This window comes from Salvia hispanica, chromosome 3 (genome assembly GCF_023119035.1).
Source record: "Salvia hispanica cultivar TCC Black 2014 chromosome 3, UniMelb_Shisp_WGS_1.0, whole genome shotgun sequence".
NCBI lineage: Eukaryota > Viridiplantae > Streptophyta > Magnoliopsida > Lamiales > Lamiaceae > Salvia > Salvia hispanica.
In genome coordinates, this window is record NC_062967.1 from 7,351,192 (window position 1) to 7,366,180 (window position 14,989).

The 14,989-nt window shown below is 35.6% G+C and overlaps 3 protein-coding genes and 1 long non-coding RNA gene across 5 annotated transcripts; 3 read left to right on the forward strand and 1 right to left on the reverse strand.

The window, feature by feature from the left end:
• Positions 1-1,241: 1,241 nt before the first annotated feature.
• Positions 1,242-5,028, forward strand: LOC125209164 (the record flags this gene model as incomplete). The annotated part of the gene is made up of 11 exons (XM_048108772.1): positions 1,242-1,529; positions 2,078-2,222; positions 2,353-2,420; positions 3,304-3,374; positions 3,564-3,815; positions 3,986-4,149; positions 4,235-4,290; positions 4,364-4,416; positions 4,486-4,654; positions 4,742-4,839; positions 4,933-5,028. Coding segments are annotated over exons 1-11 (1,353 nt in total), but the record flags the coding sequence as incomplete, so codon positions are not given.
• LOC125212197 lies at positions 5,029-6,611 on the reverse strand. Its single transcript, XR_007174630.1, has 3 exons — positions 6,490-6,611; positions 5,211-5,286; positions 5,029-5,089 (listed from the first exon to the last, which is right to left on the reverse strand). It is a non-coding gene; the product is annotated as an uncharacterized LOC125212197 (long non-coding RNA).
• Positions 6,612-8,894: 2,283 nt separating this feature from the next.
• On the forward strand, positions 8,895-9,305 carry LOC125209165. Its single transcript, XM_048108773.1, has one exon. It carries the CDS (start codon positions 8,895-8,897, stop codon positions 9,303-9,305), a length of 411 nt encoding a protein of 136 aa, XP_047964730.1.
• An 897-nt stretch (positions 9,306-10,202) lies between these two features.
• Positions 10,203-14,693, forward strand: LOC125216770 (ubiquitin-like modifier-activating enzyme atg7). 2 transcript variants are annotated; one of them, XM_048118534.1, is made up of 14 exons: positions 10,203-10,612; positions 11,297-11,514; positions 11,694-11,885; positions 11,970-12,024; positions 12,104-12,198; positions 12,358-12,547; positions 12,624-12,732; positions 12,813-12,957; positions 13,039-13,197; positions 13,306-13,494; positions 13,619-13,819; positions 13,941-14,056; positions 14,143-14,299; positions 14,369-14,693. In XM_048118534.1, the coding sequence occupies exons 1-14, from the start codon at positions 10,465-10,467 to the stop codon at positions 14,540-14,542; spliced, it is 2,148 nt and encodes a 715-aa protein (XP_047974491.1). In that variant the 5' UTR covers positions 10,203-10,464; the 3' UTR covers positions 14,543-14,693. The 2 variants fall into 2 exon arrangements, with proteins under 2 accessions (XP_047974491.1, XP_047974492.1); XM_048118535.1 differs by having other exon boundaries at positions 13,941-14,034; positions 14,369-14,508.
• The last annotated feature ends 296 nt before the right edge of the window (positions 14,694-14,989 follow it).

A 14,989-nucleotide genomic window follows, 5' to 3' on the forward strand; every position in this document is an offset into this window, starting at 1 on the left:
ATATTTATCTATGTTTACAAGACTCGAATAAGTTCAATTTATAAGCACAAAAATAACTTGTAATTCTACTAGAAAACGGAAACTTAATCTTGATCCCTTAGGGACTGACTCAACAAATAATTAAATAAACATCAGACGAACCAACTATGCTATGACAATTAAATTTAAACACTATAGATTTCAACTCTCATGCAAAGTCTTGGGCCTTGGCCTTGAAATTCTTACAAAACTTGCATATAGTCGATGAGCCATTATAGAGCATGGCCCAGTCTGATGAGACAGACACCACTAGTATTTAATTTTCTGTTTCTACATCGCTAATACTCAACTCGTCCTCTAAAAATAGAAACTCTTTTTTTTTTTTTTTTTTTTTTTTTTTTTTTTTTTTTTTTTTTTTTTTTTTTTTATCATTTTCTTAAAAATAAAAACTGTCTATTTTCAAAAATTTCTTTCTCTCTAATGAGTTGGGTCCACTGACACATTTTCTTTTAACCTCTCTTACTTTACAAATTTTCCTTTAAAATTCATAGAGGAAGTAATTTATTTCAAATATACTTGATATGTTGTTCTCTCTTGCACCACTAATAACTTACTATTAGTTTCTTTTTTACATACACTAGTTGTAACTTATATCATGTATTACTCGATATATAGTAATATTAATAGGGCTGTGGCACCATTGATCAACTCTATTTCTTAAACTCATCAGTCCTGAGCGTCAAAATCATGGCATCATTTCTCGCCAAAGATGAAATTGAGTGACAGGTCTATCGCGGCCCACTAAAACTGGGCCTGTGCAATGCCCATTATTGAAGACATGTACGTTGAAATCTGGATAGAGGGGGGCTGTATCCATCCAATTTTTACTGCTCCCTCTGTCCGCCGTCAGGAATATTATTTATGGACGACACATATTTTAATAAATGTTAAGAAAATGTAGATGGAAAAAAACTAATGTTCTTAAATGTTAAGAAAATGTAGATGGAAAAAAACTAATGGAACATGAGTCTCAATTGCATATATTAATTTTAAATAAAATAAGTGTGGAATGGATTAGTGGAATGTGGGATCCTATTACCATCTATGAGAAAAGTTAACCAAAACTCATATTCGCGGACGGACTAAAATGAAAAAACGGGGCTCCTATTAGCGGACGAGGGAGTACTAGCCACGCGCCGCGCGTCATTTTGTATCGATCGAAAAATCTAATTCAGTTTGTTTTCTTTCCGAGTTCTCTGTTCCGTCCAACTCAGTTCACATTTTGGTGGCATTCCTTCAGTATCGGCTACAAACTCCTGATTTTATTAATTTATTATTCACGACTGTAAATAATACAGAGTGCCGATAGATGGCGGCCTCTCCGCCTTTGTTTTACTCTTTCTCTCCTCGAATTATCAGCCGCCGGCATACCAATTCGGTCAATCCGCCGCCGTCGTCTTCTAGCTCTTGCTCCCCTTCTCCTTATTCTTCTTACTCTAATTTCTCGTCTCGTCGACCAGGGCGTTACTGGAATTGCATCACACATTCCGGTAGCCTCTTCCTCTCTCTAAAACTGTAATGTGTGGACGAGATTTTACAGATTTTCACTATTTTGTGATTTATTTACCGGCGATGGAATTGTAGAATTTCTGGAATTTGGTGATTGACTTGTTTTTTTCTTTACTGTAAAAACCTGGTGCTTAATCTCTTGCAATTTGATTGTGAAACTTGTTTATCTTTGCGGAATCGAGATCACGAATTTTGTGAAAAATATGCAATTTTTAATTATTGATTTTGAAATTTATGCTCTTGTTAGCCTGATGTATCCAAACTGAATTTGTTAATTTTAATTCCATTAACAGACAAAGCCACTTACTTGATTGGGTCACTCAATTATTCATCTGCAAATCTAATCATTAATCAATCATGCTTTGCTTAAACGTCATGTTCTAGCCTAATGGAATTAATCAATGCCTGTACTCCATGTTTGGTCAAATAAGCAAGATACATTCTTTGCTGACTCCATGTCAATGTACTTAATCATACAGCATGATAGCATATCTGCTGCAATTTCACTCGGTTAATTTACATATTGCAGGCTTAAAAGTTATCTGGAATCAACATAGCCTTAAGGCTGAAGCTATGAGTACCACTCAAGGAGATCTTTCTTCTTCAACGGCCATGATAAATTCGGAGGATAAACCCGATCATCTTCTTGTCCTTGTTCATGGAATCATGGGGAGGTATGCTGATTATTGTACATGGATTAAGTGAATACTGATAGCTATCTCGAGAATGTAAAGTAGATAGAAACAAATACTGTATTAAGTTGCACATGATTTTTATGTATGCTGAAGTTTCTGAGTATTGCAGTCCAAATGACTGGACGTATTGTGAAGCAGAATTGAAGAGGCGATTAGGCAAAAAGTTTTTGGTACATGGTATGTTTTCTTTTCTAATTGTTTCACATATATAAAGTCCACTCGATAAACAATAACTTCATTCCAATTTTAGTGTTTGTGTAGTAGTACCATTTTGTTGACATGGGGATGAAACTTTTTTGGAATAAAGAAAATGTATGGGGTAGCATTGCCACATTGTCATACCACTGATGATGCAGCAATATGCTATTTGGAGACTTGGACTATGTCTGAGAAGGTGGCCTTAGTGAAGGGTTTGGGGTTACAATATATGGCCTCATCATGTTTGTGGTATTGATAAAGTTTTCACTTTTTGTGAGTACATGTTCCCAATTTTGTTCTTTCCATACCTTTTGCATTATTCAACACATCATGGAGGTGGGGGTGGGGGTGAGGGTGAGGGTATATTTGAATATTACAATTGGGATAGATTATCCCTTATTGAGAACAATGTGTGGCAATGAATTAGAATAATGAGCCAATTTACAACTGCTAATAGTGCTTACTTTCCATGTATATGGGGATATAGATATACAGGGACTTTTCTTGGGGAACAACTGGAGATTTAATATGCAAAACAAAGCATCTTTTTGTCCTTGAGAATGCATGCAAAAGTCTGTCCGCATTTAATGTAGTACTCCCTCCGTTCCGCGGTAATTAAGTCATTTTGCCATTTCGGTACGTTCCATAGTAGTTGAGTCATTTCCTTTTATAGCAAAAGTCAACGCATTTCTTATCTCTTACTCCCTCCGCCCAAGATATTAGAGCCCTTTCTTTTGGGCACAGGAATTTAGGAGATGTTGTTCAGTGGTGTAAGTGGAGTTGGTAGTTAAATTTTTACCATAAATAGAAATGGCTCAAAATATGTTGGGACACCCCAAAAAGGAATAAGGGTCTATTGCAGTGAGTTCTTGTAATATGTACACCAAGACTTTCACAGGCATTGATGGTGCTGGTAGACGACTGGCTGATGAAGTAAGTTCTTTCGGTTATGGGCTTGTACACATCCTCTTTAATACTAGTGTGCTTAGGGTTGTGAACCAACATTTTTTCATATGCCAGAACCAGAATGTCCTTCTACTGCTCATTATGAAGAGTAGGGCCTGAATTGGCAGTTGAAGTGTTTCTCTCCTTTACCCCTTTCTCTTTTCTTTTCTGGAACAGGTCACGGAGGTCGTGAAAAAGGCGGATAGCCTAACAAAGATTTCATTTTTAGCCCATTCACTTGGTGGATTAATTGCAAGATATGCAATTGCTGTCTTGTACACCCCTAATGTTTTTTCTGATTCTCCTGATAATACGTACACAAACTCCGAACCTTCATCTCCTCAAAATGGTGGCTTGATTGCTGGTCTGGAAGCAATTAATTTTATTACCCTGGCAACACCGCATCTTGGAGTAAGAGGAAGAAAACAGGTATATTTTGCTGACTAAAAGATTGACTTGTAAATATATATTCTATTTGTGTTGATTTAAAACTAATAGTTTATAGTTAAGTGTAGAATATTACACAATTAGCTTATACTTGTGATATATAGTCATGTGGGATCTGACCTCCAGACAGTCAATTTTCTCCAATAATTCAGCTTCCATTTCTGTTGGGTGTGTCGTTCTTGGAGAAAATTGCTCCACCGATTGCTCCAATTTTTACTGGGCAAACTGGCAGTCAGCTGTTTCTCACTGATGAAGAGGCCGACAAACCTCCTCTATTATTACGAATGGTCTCAGACTGCGATGAAGGAAAATTTCTGTGAGGGAACTTGTTATGATGTTCTTCTGTTAACTTTTGTCTTGGTGTTCAGCTCTTAAGTTAATTTTTCTGAGTTACATTGCAGGTCTGCACTTGCTGCTTTCAGATGCCGGGTGCTTTATGCAAACGTCTCTTATGACCGTATGCTGATTTCAATTACTATAAATGGTTGTTTTCTGTTGCATTGATTACTCACATTCTTAATGATGTCCAGATATGGTTGGTTGGCGCACATCCTCCGTTAGAAGAGAAGAAGAACTTGTTAAAGTAAATTCACATTTCTTTGTTTTGTATAATTATCTTGATTAGTCAGAATTCTAATTTTGACACTGGCAGCCTACAAATGGGTCATTGGATGGCTACAAACACATTGTTAACGTGGAGCATTGCCCGCCAGTTTTATCCGAGAGCCCTAATTTCCCTTCAGAGGCAGCTGAAGCAAAGGAGGCTGCTCAAAATTATCTGAGCACACAGAACACTGTAGAATATCATGAGATTGTGGAAGGTACAATCCCAATTATGAATGAAAATCCCTACTCTATTAAGGTGTATCACTGTTCATCTTCTAGGAAATGAAAATTGTCTGTTACAGATGAAATGATACGTGGATTACAACGATTGGGATGGATGAAAGTTGATGTCAGCTTTCACTCGATATTCTGGCCGTTCTTTGCACACTTCAATATTCAGGTTAAGTAATCTTTAAACCAGCCTCATACATCATCACTACGTCTTATGGCAAGCGATAGTCTCTTTAATTTATACCTTTATTGTAATAAACAGGGGAAAAACGAAAGGTTTCATAATGCTGGAGCCGGAGTGGTGGCGCATGTTGCTGACACCATAAAACAACAAGACTCTTCGCCATGTATAGGTGTTTCTGCCCACCCTGTGACTGTCACCTTTTGCATGTCCATATCTATGTCTATGCTGTCCACACCTAATTCATATATTGCACCTCAATTAGTATATGATGATTCTGAATTTAATAAAGAATAATGTGAAATGGATGAATCAAAATAAATTTGATATGATAGGAATTGGAAGTAGAGGATTTGTACCATCTAATTTTGAAAGGGCTTTTGTTATTTTTCTTTCACATCCGGGACAATCCACGTGCACTCTCATCTCCACAATCTGAAACGACATTATTGATGTAAGATACATATTGAATAATAATATCACAATAATGAATAATGTCATGCATTAATAGCTTTGTCCCCACAATATATATTGTGATAATTGTTAGATAATAACATAACAAAGTTTGAAATATTACTCCAATTAATTTAAGCCTTCTCTTCAACTCTTAATTACATCAATTTCGTGATAAACGTACTCATATGTGACATAACAGTTACTTTTTGTAGAGTATAGATGATTTAGAGGGTATGTTTGGCCGAGATTACAAGTTCCTTAAAATAATTTATAAGATGTTTACGACTTTATAATTTTTGCAAAGTGTTTCAAAATAAGATTTTAACCATCTTTCAAAAATTAAGTTCCTCAGCTGATTTTGTCATGATCTTACAAGCACCAATTCTTTTTTATAAACATAACCCTACTATGGACATATGTGTTATTTGTAATATATTATATAGATACTTTCATTTTCATCTGTCTTTTATTTCCCCACTTTGATTATGATATTTGTCTGGTTATGGAGCTACTATTAGAAAATAAAAGTATCAATAATTTTTAAACCCAATCAGTAAAAGCGTTCATCCAAACTAAATTGCATGTAAATTGTTTGTCAAAATCATGACCTCGAAAATTAAATCACACAACATCTACAATGACCATTTTGTCTGTAGCTAGATGACTTAATGTAGAAGTCATATGCCTATGAATGTTACTTGTGTTATTAGTTGGTTGTGTTGCTTTCCATTTTTGTTCATTGTTGAAATAACGTTACGCGGGAAAGCTTGATTAAATTTCCATGAAACTTGCTAATTAGTACTTAATTACTTTATTGCCATTTTTGAAACTGGGAAAATTTTGTGTTCATATATTTCTAACAATGGAAAAAGAATTAATCCTTGATGGCTAAATAATTCATATTCTTTCACTTCTGAGTTTTGAATATAATTGGAATGTCTTGTATTAAGATGGAACACACAAAAAGCCTATGTTCTTATGTTTCATCTTATGCTTATACATATAATGTATTTGAAATGTATATTTAAACCTTGTACAGTTATACTAAACACATATTGATACATAAGATAAACAATGTAAAAAGCAAAAAGTTACCATGCATGCTCATGCACACATGTTCATCAATTCATACACATACATATGTATACACGACGGTACTAGATTGAAGAGAGGGAAACTAACCGACATGGCGAGACTTCACAAGAGATCAATTGGTATCTTCGTTCCCAAAATCTCCGATGTGTTAATATAAACAATGTAAATTATGAGATGATAGATGTTTTTGATAATTTGGCAATGTAAATTGTGAAATGATGTTTTTGATAATTTGGCAAGATCAGGTACACTGCATTTATATATAGCAACAGCTTCCCTAGCTGTAGTGTATATATATGTATGTATGTATATATATGATTAAATTGCAGAGCAAGTAACTTAAATAATGCAAGAAAAACTATTATAATGCTTCTAATATTCAATTTGATCTGCCTACTGTTTTCCTAATGTTTTCCATCTGCCTACTATTATAATGCTTCTAGTAATAGAGGACCCAAAACATAAAATTACACTGAAATTATTACTAGTATTATTTTGCTTATTGCATATACTTTATTTTACTTTTTTCTATTTTTTGGTAAAAATGTGTATTTTTGACATAGTTTTTGGTGTTACAAAAAAAAATAGAAGAATAAAATGTGTGGTTTAGGTTGGGATGTTAATCTATAAGTCAAATAAACCACGTAAGTTGTGGAGCGTCGGGCACTGTTGATGTCTCAACTTATACCGAGCTCTATCACTTATTATTATTAACAAAATATTATTGGGAATAGTTAGGGATGGGTACAATTTGGTCGATGGCCAAACCATCAAATAATGGAATTCAATTTTAAATTAGTTCAATACGTATTTTTTTCTTCTGTGCGTAGTATTATTGTCCATACATACATAGTGTTATTAATTATGTCCATAAAATACTTTTTAGTACAAAAAAAGTAAATGTATTTATCTCAAGATAATTAGGCCAATATTTGGAAAAAATTGTTTGGTTAAAGCTACAAAACCTCAATTAAGATATTTATATCGTTTAAATAATTTGATTAAAATTCTTACATCAGTACTCTAATAAATTAAATGAAGTTATGAAACGCTGATGACGCAATACTAATAAATTAAATGAAAATGTAGTGAAGTTTCGACAAAGTCAGATTGTTAGAAGCATCGGTGCAAATTAACACGGAAATGAGCTCCAGCTAATTGCTTTGCAAATGTACACGAAAAATGAGCCCCAGCTAATTGCTTTGCAGTTACGAATATGACTGCTTAAACTTTTAATATTCTAGTAGTAATTATATATGAAGACACACAATTTCAGGGTTTATTTTCAAGGCCAGTTGTTCGAAAATGTTTTCAAAAATAGCAACTTGGAATTTTCTGAATACCGACGAGTTAATTACAATGCTTCCCATGGTAGTTACTAGTTATGATTGCCCTCTTATTTTATTATTATTCCTTTTATAATTTCTGTATCCGATTAACTTTTTTACTCCCTCCGTTCCATAGTAATAGAGTCATTTGCCATTTTAGTACGTTCCATAGCAATAGAGTCATTCCCTTTTAAGTAAAAGTCAACATATTTTTCCATATCTACTTTGCTCTCTCTTACTTTTTTCTCTCTTCATCCTTCTACCTTTTTCATTTTCCATTTTATTCTCTCTTTACTTAACTCATCTAACACAATTTTTCTTAATCTCCATGCCAAAAAGAAACGTCTCCATTACTATGGAACGGAGGGAGTAGTTCGCTGCATTATTCCCTTGTTCCAACTCATTTTCCTTTTAGGAACGTCTCACTTAATTCTATCCCTTATTAATTGTCCACTTTTGCCATTTTTGTTGTCCACTATTAATTATCCAATTTTATTTTTTTACCATAAATAGTAAGTAGGTTTAATATTCCACTAACTCATTTCACTTACATTTTATTATAAAACTAATATAAAAAAATGAGACTCATATTCCACTAACTTTTTCAACTCATTTTCCTTTATATTTCTTAAAATCCGTGCAAGAACCAAAGTGGACAATTAATAAAAGACTAAGAGGGTATTTTCTATTTTAGTATAATCTCTTCTTTATTCTGTATCATGATTTATCCTCACTCTTATCCACTCAACTCAATTCACAAAACAAAACAACACTACATAAAATCTTGTACCGGATAGGAAATGCTTCACTTTATGCGCGGGACGAGGGTGTACTATATATGTACATACTTATGTTGTTACTTAAAACCATTTTATACCAATTTGGACAGTTGCATCAAATTGATACTCTTTATTGAGCAAGAGAAACTTTCATGTTTGATCCATATGCTATAGAAGCCATAATCGAGAAAGATTACACAGTCGAATGAAAATGACGAGCAGCATTGTTGTGCAAAACACTAGTTCTTTTGATATAAACAAAGCTCATCACGTTGGTTTCTCCATTACAGTTTTGTTTCTAATGAGTGAATCCATTGTATAAATTCTGATCAATCAACTACTTCAAAACCCCACAAATCTCAAAACTAAAACAAACAAATCAAGAATGGCAGAAAGGGAAGGAGCAATAGTGAAGAAAGGCCATGAAGAAGGGCTAAAACAGGCGACAGCCCTCCTCGAAGAGTTCGAGCTGCCAGGAGGCCTCCTCCCACTGGCGGATGTGATCGAAGTAGGGTTCGTGAGGAGCAGCGGATACATGTGGATCCAGCAGAAGGCGAAGGTGGAGCACAACTTCAAGATGATAAGCAAGCTCGTGAGCTACGACACGGACATAACCGGGTACGTGGAGAAGAAGCAAATCAAGAAGCTCAAGGGAGTGAAGGCCAAGGAGCTGATTCTATGGCCTCCGGTGAGTCAGATAACTGTTGATGATCCACCCACTGGGAAGATTCACTTCAAGAGCCTTGCCGGTATCACCAAGACTTTCCCGGTCGAGGCGTTTGCTCCTGGCCAGTGATCGGATCAATCTTTGAATGCTTCCTCCTCTTCAACTTTCCTATGTTAATACACCAAATAATGAGCTCTGTTTGGATATGTCACCAAGCTTAAGAAGCATTTACACTATCTCACTGCAAACATGTTACAATGAACTCAAAATAAATGAAATTAGAAGTCGTAAGCAACCAAGCCAGTGCCACCTTGTGGTGAACTAGTAAGCAACATTTCAGCATTCCAAATACCTAAACTATAATTGATGCATTTACGGATTTAAAGATAGTCTAGATGTCTCATTATCAACTACTAAATCATAAAGATAAGTACTAATGTACTATATACAGTAATTAATACTAGTACTAATATATAGATTATCAAATAAATTATGTTTACAATGGCTTAAAAGTTCAAACAGAGGTAGGATTCCAGAAAGGTAAACACTAATTGGTGGAACTAAATTAAGCATTTTTCACATAGAGCGATTATCAGTTCAATAATTATGTTGGAATATAAAATGAGAGAAAAGAGAATAATAATTACAAAATACAAAAATATCTTCCAGTCTAAAAATAAAAGGAATAAAATATATTTTAAAAATTGCAAAAGTTATTTGAATTATCTTTGATTTGATGCGAGCTTCAAAAATATATTTGAATTTTGTGAAGAAAATTGAGTGACAAAAGTTAGTAAAATGTAAAATAAGCATATAAAAAGTGAGAAGTAATTAGATTTTTAAAATCGGATCTCAAAATGCAACATACGATCTTTAAATCATACGTAGAGTATATTAAATCAAAATCTCTATTTCTTTTAATAAATTAATTAAATAAAACATAAAAAATACCCCAAAAATGGGGTCGCTGACGTAAATATTTAAGCAATCGAGATGTTTTGTTTAACTATTCAAGAAACATGGATTTAACAGGTGTTGAAGCAGCGTATGGATCGGATTTGGAAGATACAGAAATCTACAAGACTTCAATCCAACTTTCTTCTCACCTCATCCAAACCCGAGAACGGCACAAACTCCATTAGTCCCAACTGTGTGCCCTAATTTTCTTCTAATTTTTCGCAGCGTTTGGGTATAGAGTTGTGCAAGTCGCAGATCCTTATGCGGCGTAGTTTTACCCCAATTGTCAATACTATTTGATCGATCAAAGCAAAGAGGAGCGTAGGAATTCATGTCGTCCAGTTCGGTGGATGAAGGGAATGAATCAGTTCTTCAATTCGCTCCTTTTCAAAGTGCAGTGGACGAGGGATTTTGGCACAGATTGTCATCACTGAAGCTCAACAAGCTTGGGATTGACGAATCTCCTATTCCTATCACTGGTACACTTTAAATTACACCTGGATTGCTTCCAATTTTCAAGCTTGTTTTGGATTGATTCATGACTTCCACAAATTAAAACTGCGTTGAGATCAGTGCATTGTGCTGTTATTTGTAGGCTGCAATCTCATCGGCATCACTAATTACTTTTAGGTTTATTCATCCAGTTATGTCTCATGGAATGTCATTGTTGCTTTACTGCTAAATTTGTTCTATCCCCTTTCAGGTGTGAATTTAAGTGTTTAGATATGATATTATAATTGTATGGCATCAGTAATGCTAATCAGATTGTAGGTATTAATTAAGGGGATAAAAATATATTGGGCATACAAATAAATCAGAGTTATGCAGTGATAATACTTCACAGGTCCTAGGTTCCCACTGAAATCCCCCCCTGAAAGTGTAGAAAATGTCTAATGTCAGATTGGAAATGTTTGGGCCATTGCTAATCCATTGCATGTTACTAACATTGCTGGTTTTCTTTTATTAGATGCTCCCTAAACTACATGCTTTCACTGTTAACCACTAATAAGCAGTGGTAACTACCTGACTTTTAGAGGTTAATGAGGATACCCTTTTTTCGCAAGCACTGTACTTTGAACTAATTGACTTCTAGGGACTAGGGAGTACCTGTAGCTATTTGAACCATGAAGACGTTTTCACTTCTATTGTAACTCTCATGGCAGGTTTCTATGCCCCTTCTTCACATCGGCAAGTATCCAATCATTTAACTCTTTTCACGGAATCATTACCTCCTGAGTCTAATGAACAATCACTTGAGCCTGTATTAAGTCGTGGGAACAGGAATAGATGTCCAATCCCTGGTATTCTTTACAATACAAACACATTGGAGGGGTTCCAGGCTCTCGACAAACAAAGCCTACTCAAAGCAGAAGCAAAAAAGGTCTAATTTTTATTAATTGTTTTATCTTTTTGACTCGCCTTATGCATAATTTATTGAGGTTGAGGCTTTTCTCTTCTGCTCCAAAGTCCGAACTCATATTTTGTTTGAATTGATCTTTATGACGAAAAATCTGCTTGAATTTGGGTATGTTCTCATTTCCATGTTTTGTGAAATGTCAGATATTGGAGGATATCATATCCGGCAAAGTCCAGGAGGACTGCAGCCTTCTATCAAGATTCCTCGTCATTTCATTTGCTGACTTGAAAAAATGGAGCTTTTATTATTGGTTTGCTTTCCCAGCATTGGTTCTTGACCCTCCAGCAACTGTTGTTAATCTTAAGCCGGCTACTCAATGGTTTAGTAAGAATGAGGTGCTTTAAATATCAAGCTGCTGGTATTACTCTCATCTTTTTGAGATGTTAAGTTTGATATATAAGATAACATTGTGCTTGTAGGTGGAGTCTGTGACGGCTGCTTGTAATGATTGGCGCAATATGTGCTCAACAACTGGTAAATGCCATCCTTAATAATTGTTAGGTAGGTGTCTTTACTTCCACTAAGTAACAGCTAAAGGTAAAGTCTTTTGCAGATATTCCTTTCTTCCTGGTATCCATTCCTTCAAATTCTGCTGCGACTATTAGGCATCTGGCTGAGTTTGAAGCCTGTCAGAGGGATGGTCATAAGGTTTGTCATATGTGTATTGAAAGGATTGTGATAATAAAATATCAACTTAAACCCAATTGCAGAAAAGACATATGTTGTTAATATCGATGTCTTTGCACGAATGAAGCTGAATGACCAATCACCGCTACATAATTGAACCACATGTCCAATTCCCTGCAGATCCTGTTTGGATTTTATGACCCTTGCCATCTTCCAAATAATCCTGGTTGGCCACTTCGAAACTTCTTATGGTATATTTTCAGAAGATGGTGTCTTCCTAAGGTTCATTTTTTCTGCTATCGTGAGAGTCGTGGTTTGGCTGATTTAGAATCATCGTTGGTGGGAGAAGCATCAGTATCAAATTCGCAAGGTAGATCTACCAGAATATCTGTCTTGTTTCAGAAGTTCCGTTTTTTATGCATTCTCATTCGAGCATCTTCATTTAGAGCTGAGAAATCATGAGAACGTGCCAAATGCTGTTGGCTGGGAACTCAATAACAGAGGGAGAAAGGCATCAAGGTGCATTAGTCTTGCCAAGACAATGGATCCAAATAGGTATTCTGCAAAATCTACTACTAGACAATTCAGAACCTCTTCACAGTGTCCAATTGTTAGTTTTACATGGATATTGACAGGTTAGCAGTTGAAGCTGCCGATTTAAACTTAAAGCTTATGAGATGGCGTCAGCTGCCATCACTAAATCTGACTGTCTTGTCATCTACAAGATGCCTTCTTTTAGGTGCAGGTACACTTGGATGCCAGGTTGCTAGGATGCTTATGGTATGGATTTTAGAAATCTATATATCACACAATATTTGTGTCGAGCTCACTTGCCTTTTATACTTTTATTAATTATTTCAGGCATGGGGTGTTAGGAAGATCACATTTGTTGATAGTGGTAGAGTTTCTATGTCTAATCCACTTCGGCAGTCGCTGTATACCTTGGATGATTGTCTGAATGGTGGTGAATTTAAGGCCATAGCAGCTGCTAAAAGTTTATCTAGAATATATCCAGCAGTGGTACATAGTGTTATCTTCTGTATTTCGTTCATGATGTCAATTTCTTCACACAAGGGCACGTTCTTTTTATTGTCTTTCTCACTATTTCATGTGCTATATATATCGCAGGAAACACAATCAGTTGTAATGGCTATTCCTATGCCTGGGCATCCTGTACTGAGCCAAGACGAGAATAGTGTGCTTGAAGACTGCAAACAGTTGCATAACTTAATAGATTCACATGATGTAATATTTTTGCTAACTGATACACGAGAAAGTAGGTGGCTTCCAACTCTTCTTAGTGCCAAAACCAACAAGGTTGATCCTCTTTCCTCCTTGAGTATGATTTTTCTGTAATCATCATCTGAATTCCTGTTATATGTTAGCCAATGAATTATAGTATCTGGTTACTGATTTATGAACTTGTTTGCTTTAAATGTAGATCGCTATTACTGCTGCTCTCGGGTTTGATAGCTTTCTAGTTATGCGCCATGGAGCTGGTCCTTTTAGTTCTTCTCATGAAATAAAGACAGAAGCTGTAAATGATTTATCTGCTGAAATCGCAACCATCTCGCTTGAGGGGGAGAATAGGGGGCAGAGATTGGGTTGTTACTTTTGCAATGACGTTGTTGCTCCAGTTGATGTAAGTATTTTGAAGTTACTGATCTCGGATATCACGCCCCCCACCCCAGCACACACACATCTATGTTTTCCTTTCTTTATTACAGAGAAAACAATCTTAACTGTTCTCGTCTGCTTGGCAGTCAACCTCTAACCGTACATTAGACCAGCAATGTACTGTCACACGTCCAGGACTTGCTCCTATTGCATCTTCTCTCGCAGTTGAGCTTCTCGTAGGTATTCTACATCATCCTTCTGGGTATGTCTATTCTGAACACTTTCTAGCTTTTATCCGTGAGTTCCTTTCCACGTTTTTCCTTATCTTTTCTATTATATCCATTATAGGATATCAGCAAAAGCTGAATTTTCCAGCACAATTGATAATGGCGGCGATCAACCTCTCGGAATTCTGCCCCATCAAGTGCGAGGCTCTCTGTCCCAGTTTTCTCAGATGATCCTCGTCGGCCATGCGTCTGCAAGTTGCACTGCTTGTAGCTCCATTGTAAGATTTATTTCACAGAATATTTGAATATAAGGCATGTAATTTGTTGATTAAGTTAAACATGCGCAGGTTGTGGAGGAGTATGAGAAGAGAGGATTGGATTTTATACTTGAAGCCATCAACCATCCGACGTATTTAGAAGATCTAACCGGACTAACTGAACTGATGAAATCAGCCGGCAAATTTGAAGTGGATTGGGCTGATGAAACTGGCGATGACGATGATGAATTTTCTCTCATTTGAGTTTTAATTAACGTTGGCAATAGAGGTTTGTTTTTATTAATTTCAAAATAAATTGAAAAAAGGATTGGTTTAGCTGAATGCATGTTAATTGCCTTATTCTAAAGGCTAACAACATCGTTTCCTTCTGCATAAATAACGAGTATATTATACATGGGTCTGTCAACATATACTCCCTCCGTCCGCGATTAGGAATCCCGGTCACTTTTGCGCAACCATTTTATAAAAATGATAAAAAATAGTTAAAGTGAAGAAATTATAAAGTAAAAGAGAGAATACTGTTGATACTCAACATTATTCTCTCTCTTACTTTACCATTTCTTCACTTTAACTATCTTTTATGATTTTTATAAAACGGGGGTGCAAAAGTGACCGGGACTCCTAATCGCGGACAGAGGGAGTATCATTTGTGACTATTTTCATTTTATATGTATAAAACCACAGAAACTC